We start from the raw sequence: 13,906 nt of genomic DNA on the forward strand, positions 1-13,906 counted from the left end.
CCACGATTGGACACAATATCCAGTGGTATACCGTGCAGGCGGAAAACATGCTGAACCAACAGCTGTGCAGTCTCCAAAGCAGAAGGTAACTTTGGCAACGGAATGAAATGGGCTGCTTTGGAAAAACGGTCAATAATATTCAGGATAACTGTGTTGCCTTCTGACGGAGGTAATCCAGTGATGAAATCTAAAGAAATGTGTGACCAAGGGCGAGCAGGCACAGGTAAGGGTTGTAAAAGCCCAGCTTGAGGTTGATGGAGGGCTTTATTTCTGGCACACGTTGGGCAGGCTTTAACGAACTCTTTAATGTTGGCTGACATGGTTGGCCACCAAAAGTGTCTCTGTGAGAATGCCAACATTCTGGTAATTCCTGGGTGGCAAGTAAATCTGTGATTATGTGTCCAGTCCAACACCTTACCCACTACCTCCTTGGGGACAAACCTTCTTCCAGGAGGTCCGGTGCCAGGATCAGGTTCCGCCTGTTGAGCCAAGGTAATGGTATTCTCTATCTCCCAAGTCAGAGAACCCACGAAACAGGAGGACGGAAGTACGGAGACGTCAGCCTTGGAGGAATCATCAATTGAGAACTGCCTGGAGAGTGCATCTGCCTTGGTATTCTTGGAACCGGGTCTCTAGGTGATGGAGAAGTTAAAACGTGCAAAAAATAAGGACCAACGGGCTTGTCTCAGGTTAAGTCTTTTGGCATTTTGTAAATAGATTAGATTTTTATGGTCTGTTCAAATGAAAAATGGATCCTTGGAGCCCTCCAACCAATGTTGCCATTCTTCTAATGCTAGTTTAATAGCCAGAAGTTCATGATTGCCCACGTCATAGTTTTGTTCCGACGGGGACAAACATCGAGAGAAGGCGCATGGATGGATCTTGTTGTCTGTAGAAGAGCGTTGTGATAGGACTGCCCCCACTCCTGTGTCCGAGGCATCCACCTCCACAAAAAACTGCTTTTCTGGATCTGGGTGGTTGAGAACTGGGGCTGAGGAAAATAAGGCCTTCAGTTCCTCAAAAGCCTTCTCTGCTGTTGAGGACCATGTGAACGTACGGAGAGTAGAGGTTAGCTGAGTTAAAGGAGCGGCCACACGGCTGTAGTCCTTAATAAAGCGCCTGTAAAAATTTGCAAAGCCCAAAAAACGTTGTAACTCTTTGCGATTAGATGGAACAGGCCACTCTGTAACAGCACGAACCTTCTCTGGATCAGTGCGAAATTGTCCCTTTTCAAAAATGAACCCCAAAAAGGACACTGAGGTAACGTGAAAAGCACACTTCTCTGCCTTGACAAATAATTTGTTCTCCAATAACCTCTGTAACACTGCCCTGACATGAGTTTGATGTGTCTCCTGGTCCCGAGAGAAAATTAAGATGTCATCCAGATATACAAACACGAATATATTCAGGAAGTCGCGCAAGACATCGTTAATAAGAGCTTGGAAAACGGCCGGGGCATTGGTGAGCCCAAACGGCATCACCAAATACTTGAAATGCCCTAGAGGAGTTTTGAAGGCCGTTTTCCACTCGTCCCCCTCCCTTATCCTTACCAAATGGTAAGCGTTCCGTAAGTCCAACTTAGAAAATATTGTCGCGGAATGAAGTCTTTCGTGTACTGAGTCAATTAATGGAAGTGGATACCTATTCTTAACGGTGATTTGGTTTAACCCCCTGAAGTCAATACATGGTCTTAAAGTCTTATCCTTCTTCTCCACAAAGAAAAAACCCGCACCTAAAGGAGACGTAGATGGACGAATGATTCCCGAAGCTAAGGACTCATTAATATAAGTCCTCATAGCCTCTGTCTCTGGGCCAGAAAGATGGTACAAACGACTGGTAGGTAACGGGGCCCCAGGAAGCAACTCAACAGCACAGTCATAAGGTCTGTGAGGAGGCAGAGAAAGTGCTTTTAGCTTACTGAATGCTGGTGCAAGATCGTGATAACATTGTGGTACACCAACTAAATCAATAGCCTCAGCTGACTCCTCGACCCTCCCACCAGACTGCAACCCAGCAGACCTCAGACAATTCCCAAGACAAAAATTACTCTATGAATCAACTCTTTTTTCTGCCCAATTGAGAACAGGGTTATGCTTCTCCAACCACGGAAAACCAAAAATCAACTGGGGAGACAACGAGGAGAACACAAAAAACTCACCGGACTCATGATGGTTACCAGAAACTAATACTTGTAGATTGATGACATGATGGGTGATCTGCGAAATGGCGTGTCCGGTTAGGCCAGTGACTGTTCGGGCGGAATCCAAAGCTTGAACTGGTAAGTTGAGTTGATCCACTAAACTTTGTGAAATTAAATTTAGTTCCGAGCCAGAATCCACCATGGCCGCGATGGGTAGAGACGTCTGTTCCGTGATGATTTTTGCTGGAAGAGAAAACAAAGAAGTTGGGGAGAATTTTAATGGACCCGACAGAGCTTCCCCCATTACTGACGGGTCGACCCGTTTCCCCGAACCGGGCAGTTGGCCACGAAATGTCCTTTGTTTCCGCAGTAAATGCACTCTTTTGCCCTGAAGCGCCTCTGTCTCTCTTCTGCAGAAAGTCGAGTTCGGCCCACCTGCATAGGCTCAACTTCTGCTAGCGGATTGAGGGACTCAGCATTTCTTCCCTTCCCCGACGTAAACCCTGGTGTGTGGGCAGTCGGTGGGAAAGAGCCTTTCGCGCTGTCGTTCTCTCAGACGATTATAAATCCTGATGGCTAGCGAAATTAGTTTATCCAAGGTAGCAGGTTCATCTCTAGTGGCTAATTGATTCTTAATCGTGTCGGACAAAGAACCCGTAAAAATACCTCTCAGTGACAATTCGTTCCATCCCGCTTCCTCCGCCGTAATCCGGAAATCCACCAAATAATCCGCCACAGATCTGCATCCTTGTCGTAACGTAAGTAACCGCTTAGCTGCTTCCTCCTGCTGTAAAGGGTGGTCAAACACATGCCGGAACTCCTGAACAAAACGTGAAAAGTCCAGCGTGTCTTTGGAATGAGAACCCAAAAAAGCTTGTGCCCAATGCAGAGCTCGTCCCTTCAACGCCGCTACAATATAAGTTATTTTAGCAGCGTGCGTAAGGAATAATGATGGAGAGCGAGCAAACGCTAAATTACATTGAAGGAGGAAACCTCCGCTACGATCTGTGTCCCCTTCAAAACACTCCGAAGGCTTCATTTCCGGTTCGCGAAGTGAAGGTAAGGGGGCGGTAGGAGGTGTGGCTGATACTGATGGTGGAGCGGGGCTTGTGGGAAATAGAGTTCCCAATCTATTGTCCAAAGCCACAATACGGTGAGAAACGGAGTTTAGAGTGGCACAAGTATCCTGCTGAACTTGATAAAGTTGTTGGATTAAATTTTCATAGTGATCTAACCGGTGCTTGTGATGGACTAATGTATCCGCGGTCTGTCCGCCGCCGGAACTGCTCTTAGGGTTTGGATCTGACTGGAGCATTCTGTCAGGACCTGAACAGTACCCAGGTGAGCAGTTCGGCCACAGACAGACGCAGAAACCAGCGGGTATCGGTAAGTGAAATTATTTACAGTGTAATGAGTATTTACAGGAGGGAACCGGAACCAGGACCTGAGGAGCAGAGAATGAAGGTGAGTATGGGATCGGTGAGGAGAGGAACAGTCAGGTTCAGTTGAGCAGGTGAGTACTTAATTTGGCGGCTGGCAGTTGAAGGCAGATCAGACTGGTTCCAGACGAGCAGGAAATCCTAAACACAGGTTTGAAGACACGAAAAACAGACTAGGATTACAACAGGGAGTACACGAAGAACACAGATAAGTTTCCTTCAGGCTCTGCACTTTACCACATGGTAAATAATGCTCCAGCGCTGGTCTGGTCTTCACTGCAGCTTTAAATACTCCTCCACTTATAATTAGCCTGATCAGTCACAGGTGTGGGAGGAGTGGTGATGAGACGTCCGTACACCTGCTCAGGAGACGCCCACCAGGAAGCACTCACACACACAAAAACACCAATCACCACAGTTAGGTCCATCTATGGGCAATCTGATTCCCAAATAATCTCAGTACATATACAGCTGTTCTGATAGTCCCAGAATCAACACTAGTGCAACAGATCTACGCAGTAAGGGCTACCACAAAGCAAGAGATGTTTTGAAGACCAAATAACTCTCCACACAGATCAGAGACAAAGTTGTTGAGGAGCACAGGTCAGATCCCAACCTCTGAATGTCCCATGGAGCTCCATTAAATCAATTATTACAAAATGGAAAGATGATGCTATCACAGCAAACCTGCCGAGAGAGTCCACCAAAACTCACAGACCGGGTGAGTGAAACATCAGAGAGGTCAAAGGTAACCTCGATGAAGCTAGGTACCAAGGACAAGTCTGCTTCAAACCAAACACCTTTCATCATGCTGAGAACACCATCCCTACAGTGAAACATGGCAGTGGCGGCTTCATGAGATGGGGATGTTTTTCATCAGCAGGGACTGGGAAACGTAAAATAACAATAGATGGGACAAAATATAGAGAAACTCTTAAGGATAACTTGTTGAAGATTTCCAGAGATTTGAGACAGGGACAGAGGTTCACTTTCTAGCAGGACAGTGAAACACACGTCTGAAAATCACTCCAGGGGTTTAAGGAGAGCCAGTTCATCCAACTGAGAATCTCTAACTTGATTCAAAGATTGTTGGACACAAGGAGCACTCATCCAACCTGAAGGAGCAGGAGAAGTTTATCATGAAGAATGGACAGAAATTCCAGTGGTTAATGAAGAGACTTGATTCAAAAGGTGGCTTTACAAAGTATTTACTTGGAGAGAGTGAATATTTATGAGCACATATTTATGAGCACATTAAAACAAGTTTTCCCCCATTAAACTTCAAAGTATTACATAAAAACATGAACTTCAAAGTATTAAATAAAAATCCAATTCAATTTCAGGTTTTGAGGCAACAGAATAGAAAGAATGCCAGTACTGATCGAGACAGTTGGACTTCACTGATTCTTTGCTCTGGCTGGTATGACAACTATGCTGACATAGCAGCATGGAGAGATTTTATTGGTTGGTCACTAACTGGCAGACAAATGCAAATATTCTCCCACTGCATTGTGGGGGTTGAATAGTAGGCTCTGTTCTGAGAGAGCACATATTCTGACCCCTCATCCTGCTCCTACACACTCTTTTTAGAAGAATAGCTTGTGCTTGGTTACACACGCACACACACTCACATGTAGCATGTTGGAAATTAATTTTTAAACACACTTTCAAATTCATGCCTTCGTTCTCTTTTCACACATACAGGGTACAACAGTGTGCAGCGCTGAGATAGTCTTCTGTGTCCAATTATTATGGCAGCTGGCAATGCAGCGTAGCATTCAGAGAGCACATACACACACACACTCTCTCTCTCTCTGGGGCTACAACACCACACGCAGATAAGGTTTAATTGGAAAACAAGCTCAGTCATCATTTTATTCCCTCTTTCAACTTCTCTCTGCCTCTCTCCTCCTATCTCTGTCTCAACATCCTCTGTCTTTCCACTAACTCACACTGCCCAGCTTCCTCCCTCCCTTTCTCCCCTTTCCTCCAATATTGCTCACTGTCTCACACATATTTAAGTAGAAGCCATTTTATGCAGCTGCAAGCTAATTTCAAAGGAAAAAAAGGGCGGGTGACAGATGACGATGGCTCTTCGTCTTTACGTCTAGTTTTGGCCGCCCTGGGTAAAGTTTAGAGGATGCTGCGCAGGAAGGTCTACCACGTCCAGGTTGGAAATTAAAATCATTCTTTGTAAATTATCCCTTTAATCCAGAATCAACATTAGTGAACAAACAGAAGATATGTACAAAAAATGAACTACTGTATAGTCATGCAGGTTATGGTTTGTGGGAGATATAATGCTGTGTGTGTTTTCTCTTTTTTTAAAAACTTATAAGATCATTTGACACAGTCCAACAACTTTATACAACAACAAAGTTCAGTTAGATAATATAGTTGTTTCTTATGTAAACTGAAACTATAAAGTTTGTATCGTTCTTACAGAACATCTTAAACAGATATGTCTTATATGTCTGACACCTGTTTTGTGGTTGTACAGTTTGCAGTTTGCTGTTGTAGATTTTCAGTCACCAGGACAATTTAATTTGTTTTTTCTCTTTAATTTTAATTGAGAATGTTCTTCAAATGTGAAACAAAAGGTTTTCAACTACAGAACAGAAGTAAAGTTGATTTGTTTTTTAAACTTTTTTGGTTTCCTACAGTTTAATTCTTTAAGTAGTTATAACTCATCTCTGGAAGCTTCACAGAGGAAGTAAACAGGAAAAATTCAAGTCCAATAAAAGTAGGAGTCGCTGCCTTTCATGCCAAACAAAGATCTCACACAATCTGTTAGAGCTCTTAGTATTGTTGGGGGTGACTCTCAGCTACTACCACACCAAACTATAGTTCAAAATCTATAAAAATGACTTAGTTGTAGTTATTTTTGTTTTCTGTATCTCTCTGGGCTGTGACTGTTAGTGACAAGTTGGTGAAGAGATTTTGCAAGGGAGTCTCCAAAATGTCTCAAACATTTTCTGTTTCCTTGACTTTGTTGGAGTGTTGCCGCTTGAAATTTTAACATGTTCAAAATGTTTATGCAACAAATTTTCTGTCAAAATAATTGGAGAGTTGTTGCATTTGTCTCAAACCTTTTCAGCTTGGTTTCCGTATATTCTATAGTGTCAGACACAGCACCAGAGCTCTCAAAGCTACAGCCCAGACTGTTTAGTTCTTAAAACCACACCGATGATAAATAATGATTATTTTTTAAAAAACAGGTCCAAATCTGCCTATTTTCACTTTAAAAGTGTAATCCAGTTGATTAAATTAAAATGTGGGGGTGACTGCCAAGGTAGGTAAAAAGCGAGCCATGGCGAGAGGATCAAGGTGGGCAGCAAAATATTGTGCACAGCCAAGAAGACAGTTTTATAAGATATGCGCACAGAAATTGACTGATTTCCAAGAACTGGCTGCTAAAAACTCAGCTGCATGGCTTGTGTTTTTAACTCAGAATTCCGTGAGAGTAATATTGACTCACTGACTTGTTTTTAACAGTCACAGCTCAGAGATACTACCCGAAGGTTGATAAGTTATGGCGACCATCTTGAATCACATTAACTCCAGAGGTTTATCAGTTGTAGTGTCATGTTTAGCTGATGATGTGGACCCAAAAAATCAAACATGGAGGAAGGTACTGAGTTTCTGTATTTATTTATTTTTTGTTAACCTTACATTAACTAGGAAGTCTCTTAAGATTACCATCTTTTTAAAAGATGGCAGACCATTACGAAGTTACAAGCTAAAAATTTGAAATATATAAAAAAATACATAAACAAACTAGAAAATTAGCATTTTCTGTGAAAATGCCGTGTGAATGCTGAGTTCTAAATGGCTTTGATGAAGAAGTTCAACTTGAACTGAAACCTGAATATAGCAAAACCTACCTAAAATCTAAAAGTAGCGAAACAAAATGGTAGCAACAAAAAAGTAGCAAAATGCTAGCTAAAATGAGCAAAATGCTTTCCAAACATAAAAGTAGCAATATGCTAACTAAGTCAAATCAATTTATTTACAAAGCCCATTTAAAAACAACAGGATGTGGCTAACGTGCTGTGCAATTATATAAAAGACTACAGCAATGGTCTATAGCTGGTCTATGGTGGTCTATAGTGTCTATAGTTTATTGTGTGTGCCTAATAGTGTCAAGACTCTCAGCTAAAAACAAAATTTTAAAAACAAAATAGTCATTTCTATTACATTTTGTATGTGTGAGGATGTTTGTACTTGCAGTTCTGTACCATAAAGTGCTTAATGACCAGAAGCAAAGTCTTATCTGTTTTTGTCTGGAAGAGTAAAGGCTAATTTGTCAGTTAGAACATTTCAGTAACTGTGGTGATAAACTATCTACTGATTCCACACTGGAAGATATTTTCACATTTTACTTTCCATGTGACTCTCACCACTTTACCAGAGTACTCTAACCAAGCTGTGAAAAAGTATTCCTTGTAGGATTGAAAAGTCAAAAGCATCTTATCAAATGTACTTTGGGGTCATACTGTATGTGTGTTAAAACAGGACCTCCAGGCAGAAGTTGACAATCATGAAGAGCTGTATCACTCCTTGGATGAGAACGGACAGAGGATTCTGACCTCACTGAAGGACTCTGAGGACCGGATTCTGCTCCAAAGACGTCTGGACAACATGAGGCAGCGCTGGAGTGACCTACGCACCAAGACACTCACCATGAGGTGGGTAAAACTGGGGATCTAGTTCATATAAACCCATAGGAATGTTCACACCTAGTTCTAAATAACAACGAATGGGGACATTTTGTGTTCATGTTCTAGGTCCCACCTTGACTCAGAGATGGCCCCCTGGAAGAGACTCCACATGTCGCTGCAGGAGCTGCTAAACTGGCTAAGGCTGAAGAGTCAGCAGCTGGAGCAGGAGAAGCCTGTAGGGGGTGATGTTCCTGCAGTGCAGATCCAACTGGACACACACAGAGTAAAACAAAACCCACTCTACAAACACTAATTGTTCATCAAGTTTGCTTTTTGAACAAGGTCACCCAATATCAAAAATTTATTGTCATTGCAGTATCAGTGTTCAATATTACAAAGTATTGCAATAATAACAATGCCAACCCAGTGCCAGTAATATATTTGGCGATCTAACCCACAGCTGATTAAGAAGAACATAGCTAAATTACTAAAGCTAAATGTGTTGTGAGCATTGTCACAGCAGCAGAAAGACAGAGGAATCTTGATCAATATGTATTATATTAATATAAATCGGCCTTGGTTTTCTAATATTATATGTCAGATTGTGAATTTGGATATATAAATTACCTTTTCCCAAAATATATTTTTTAAAATTTAGAACAATTCTAACATAAATTTAATAATCATAATAAAACAGCTTTACTGTCAGTTTGTCACTTATTTTTTAGCAAAGCATTTTATGGCAATCCAATACATTTTCAAAAAGAATCCCTCAATAAAAATCTAAACATATAGTTACTGACCTACTTAAAAAAAGAGAAAAAAAAAAACTGAAAATATACATTCAAGCAGACACTCTTGTTCTAATTCACATAGGCTCAAGTCCTGACATTTTATCTTGGCTGCAAGTTTATTAGCAAGAATTTGATTGGTTTGATTTGAGTGCCCTTTGTTGCTCTTTCCACATCAAAACGAAAGATTACCAAGAAATTCAAACTTCATTTTCTCCATTACAAAGTTGGTTAATTACCACGGGAAGTCTTGACTAAGTATTCACAGTTTTTAAAGCAAAACGACAATTAACAAACTATCACAGATTGGTGTGCCAATTTGATTACATTCTTAAACTTATATGGACTGCATAGATTTGTTTGATTTGTTTAAGTTTTTACACCTGTGATTTCCAATCTAAAAGTCATATTGATTTTAATGTCAAATCATACAAGATAGGATTGAACACAAAATCCACAATTCTATTCCATTCATGGTTTCATGCTCTTTGGTTTGTTTTTTTATTCTGTAATTACACCAGAAATACAGAGCTCTATGCCCCCCTCTTCCCCCTCCAGTTTTGTTTTATTCTACACATAAACTTCCTTTTTGTTTTAGCATTTTTATTTTTCCAAATTCCACTTTCCATGATGTAACCACATTCTTGGAATGTGGAAAAATAAACTATCAACTATCCAATATTGAAATATCCACAGTAGTAGAATAAGCAGAAGTATGCTGAAGATGATTGCAAAGAGAACAATGTTTTTTATTAGCAATTTTATTGTGAATAAATTTAAATGTTTTGAAAAGTATAAATGTTACCAAAAAACAAAAGCCATAGCACCCATCTCAAGAAAGAGTTGAAAATTTTGATACATGAATGGCTAAAACACAAAGTATGGGGAAGCAGTTTGATTTTTCATGCTTTATGTTACATGATCCATGCTGAATCAGCATTCACATGATGAATAAATGCTATTATGTTTCGCTGACTCTGATGTGGCTTACATTCCTCTTCTGAGCACTTGTCGGCTCAAAGATCAAAGACATGGTTTGTGCAGCTCACCTCTGGTTTGAGGAGATAAGTGAAATGAACATGTGTGCCTACAGGGTTTCAAAATGGACCTGAGAGCTAAGGAGCCAGTTGTGACCAAGGCTATTGATGATGTGGGACTCTTTCTGTCTGAACTGCCTAGGGAGGCACCATCACCTGAGCGCAGAGGTAACACATGAAATTATGTACACTTCAGACAAATCATTTTACACACACTCCTCCCTTGTTTTAGAAGAGTTTAAATTGTCACCCCTTCATCTTTGCTTTGATGTTTTTCACAGTAGATAGATTTAAATGTTGTACACAGTATGAGCTCTTTTGTAGCATTTTGTATGCAAGATGTGGAAGTATGAGAGGCTGTTTAAGCCATATCTCATTCTACAACTCCCACATTATTTAACTTTCTGATATCTCTTTATATATTTACTTCTTACACACATAAATTTGAACTTTTACATACATGTATTTTACCTTTCATGTATATACAGTGGGGAAAATAATTATTTATTCCCCTGCTGATTTTGTAAGATTATCACTTTAAAAGAAATAAACAGTCACTACTTTTTATGGTTGTTTTATTTTAATGGAAAGACACAGACTATCAACAAAATATCCAATAGATAATGCTTTATATGAAAGTTACAAATTGATTGTCTCGTTATTAAGGGAAATAAGTATATGGTCCATGCAAACATACAAGCAGCACCTTCTGCATTGAAACTTCAGTTTCTTTGAAGGTAAAAACGAAAAAGATGTTGACAAGAGCCACATTATGTGCAAGTTGTGTATGTTTTCACCCAGAGAAGGAAGAAGAAAAAACAGCCGATGGTAGCTACCACAGCTAATCACAGAGCAAGCAACATCAAAGTTTGCCCCTAACTCAGAAAAGGCGAAGCAAATTACAAAGTCCACAGAAACTTTTATCGCAAAGCATTTAAGTCTGTATTCAGTGGTTGAAAACCGAGGTTTGTTCACTATGATCTGCATTTTGGAGTGACAATAGAACATGATCATCACAGCCATTCCTACGTTTTAAACGGAACCAAAGCAAAGTCGTTGAAACACTGAGCAAAATGGATGAAATAGCTCTAACATGTGATACTGTGCACATCCATTGCCACAGAATCTTCTGTCATGGCATTTAGCATTTTGATTCCTTTGTTCATTTAGTTCCTAAAATCTTGTTTGAAAGAAAACTCTTTCATACTGCAGTGTAGAGCAAAAAAAATAGTTACTTTTAGGTCTGAGAGATTCTATTCTCAGGATTTTGTTTGAAGAGTGAATATGAATGCATCGAGAAACACCAATAATTGTTTTGCAATTGCATTGGGAATACTAAGATTGGGAAAGATCCCCATTCCCAGTAACCATGAACACTCTTATTAATACACTACCTTGAAATGGTTAAAATTTTTATTTTTAATCTTTAGTTGTTCTGTCTTTCTCTATTAAAATAAATCTATCATAAAAATTTGTTTTTTATTTTAACCCTCTTTTGAGGGCTTCAGATCGGTTAAGTGAACAAACTTGTAAAATCAGCAGAGAATCAAAGCATTAGCTCCTTTGCCTCTCAGAAAAAAATATATATATATGTGTGTATATGTATATGTATGTATTCAAATTCTTATAATATTACCAAAAGATAAATGTATGTAATTTATGCATGTAAGTTTTTAGAGAATTTATTATTACTTCTTTCAAAGTCACAAGTTTTCATACATTTTCTTAGAATTTAGAAACATTACCTCTTTAACTGTATGACAATAGGTCAAATGTTTTTTGTTTCTTTCCACAAGCTTCTCACAATAGTTTGCTGGAATTTTGTCCCATTTCTGGTAGACTGGTGGAGCTGAGTCAGGTTTGTTGGCTGCTTTGCTCCCACAGGCCTCCTCAGCTCTGCCCACATATTGAGATCAATATGTAGGCTTTGTGAGGGCTGCTCCAAAACACTGGCTTTGTTGTCCTGAAGCCTCTTTGTAACTAATCTGCCAGTATGCTGAGGGTCATTGTCTGTTTGAAGACCCATTTGTTTCCTGGCTGTCTTGAGATGTCGCTTCAGTATTTCTACATAATGTTCTTTATGGGTAACCGGGACCTATGTCATGACATCTGGAAATTGTACCAAAAGATGAACTAGAGTTGTGGAGATTGACAATTCTCTTCCTGATATCTTGGCTGATTTTTTTTGCTCTTACCATGAAGTCACACAAAAAAGCAGTGTTTGAGGGGTGCCCTAAAATACATTTACAGGTGTGTTTCAAATTAACATTTGAGTTAATTTGAGGCACTAACCTGTGTAGTAATCTTATTTTATACAAACTTGTGACTTTGAAGAAATTAATGTCTCTCTCTCTCTCTCTCTCTCTCTCTCTCTCTCTCTCTCTCTCTCTCTCTCTCTCTCTCTCTCTCTCTCTCTCTCTCTCTCTCATATGATTTGGGAAATTCTAGGTTTAGTCTGATTCAGTGTCAGATAATGAGGAAAAAATGGTTATGAGTCTTTTTATACAGTGTATGTAAACATCTGGTTACTTCACAGGTGAGATGTGAAGTACAGTTAATGTTTGGGTTTTTTTAACCAATATAAATTATGGCTTATATGGCCCCTCATATGGAATCAAAGAACCATAGATATAGCTACCATCTGAATCCTGAATCTGGCGTTTAGATTTTTTGAGATAGTTAATTATTTAGTAACATTTTCAATGGCACAGAGTATATGGTCAACTTTTTTTTTCATTTTCTTTTTTCATTTTACATAATAGGAAAGTATGAAGTCACCTTCAGTCTTCTCTGACTCACACATTAACCTTTGGATCCTGGTAACAGCCTGGTAACAACCACTTGTGGAGATCCACACACATGCAACCAAACGCTTTCCTGCTGCACCCTCTGTACCATGGCAGCAGCCCGGTTACAAGGCCCAAAGAAAAAGAACAACCAAACTTAAGCTGTGGCCCATTAAACTCATTCAGCTGCCAGCTCAAACACATTCAGGTAGTGTTCAAAGGAAAGGGGAATTCCAGTGGATGGTCAGCACTGCACTGAGGGAAACAAAGGAGGTCCTTATGTCTTGGCCATGTAACTTTTCATGTCTAAAAGCAATAGCTAATGTCATGAGACATGTGACAGTTTGGTTAGTTAAAATTCATCCAGCTTTGCTTTAGTTTGTTTAAACATTTCAGAAAATGATTGGCAGGAGGATTTTAAACAGCAGGTCTAATGATGTCAATCTCTGTATCAGTTATAAAAATTATACTGTAGGATTTCTTCTCCTTATGAGAAATGAATCTCTCTAAGTAGCCAGAGATTTATTCTATATTTTGAATTGAATTGCAAACTTTAGTTGCTTTGAGGTTACTTTTTAAGCTGGTTTTGATAATTCTGGCATTGGTGAGTGTAAATGTAATCTTAATGAGAGGAAGACCACTCGTGCCATTTTAGTGACAGATTTCTTTTTCAGCTACAGTCTCTATCAAAGATCAGGTCTCTGACCAACAGGCTTCCTCTTTGGTGTCTTAATAATTAGGATTGACTAGCAAATTCCACTGTTTCTGTTCCGCCCTCTGTCACCACACATGCTAAAATCAATAAGATCGAAGAGGTTCAGGTAGGTAGGTAGGTACATTTATTTTTATAGCACTTTTCAGCACAGGGCGACTCAAAGTGCTTTACAACACAAGAACAAAATTACAGACAAAGTTACAGACAGATTATGATAATGAACAAAATTACAGACAGGTACAAGATACAATGATAACTAATTGTCTAAATAAGCTAAGCTAAACCAACAGATCTAAGCATGACTAAATGTACAGAACTAAACTAAGCTAAAACTAAA

The 13,906-nt window shown here is 39.6% G+C and overlaps 1 protein-coding gene across 4 annotated transcripts in view; it reads left to right on the plus strand.

Annotated features, from left to right (window-relative positions):
* dmd (dystrophin) overlaps positions 1-13,906 on the plus strand; it is a 272,414-nt gene that overhangs the window by 174,680 nt on the left and 83,828 nt on the right. For all 4 annotated transcript variants that reach the window (XM_037973934.1, XM_037973936.1, XM_037973937.1 and 1 more), the window contains exons 45-47: positions 8,095-8,267; positions 8,367-8,523; positions 10,125-10,236. In XM_037973934.1, the coding sequence (XP_037829862.1) occupies positions 8,095-8,267; positions 8,367-8,523; positions 10,125-10,236 (442 nt within the window). The remainder of the gene's footprint in view (positions 1-8,094; positions 8,268-8,366; positions 8,524-10,124; positions 10,237-13,906) is intronic.

This window comes from Kryptolebias marmoratus, linkage group LG23 (genome assembly GCF_001649575.2).
Source record: "Kryptolebias marmoratus isolate JLee-2015 linkage group LG23, ASM164957v2, whole genome shotgun sequence".
NCBI lineage: Eukaryota > Metazoa > Chordata > Actinopteri > Cyprinodontiformes > Rivulidae > Kryptolebias > Kryptolebias marmoratus.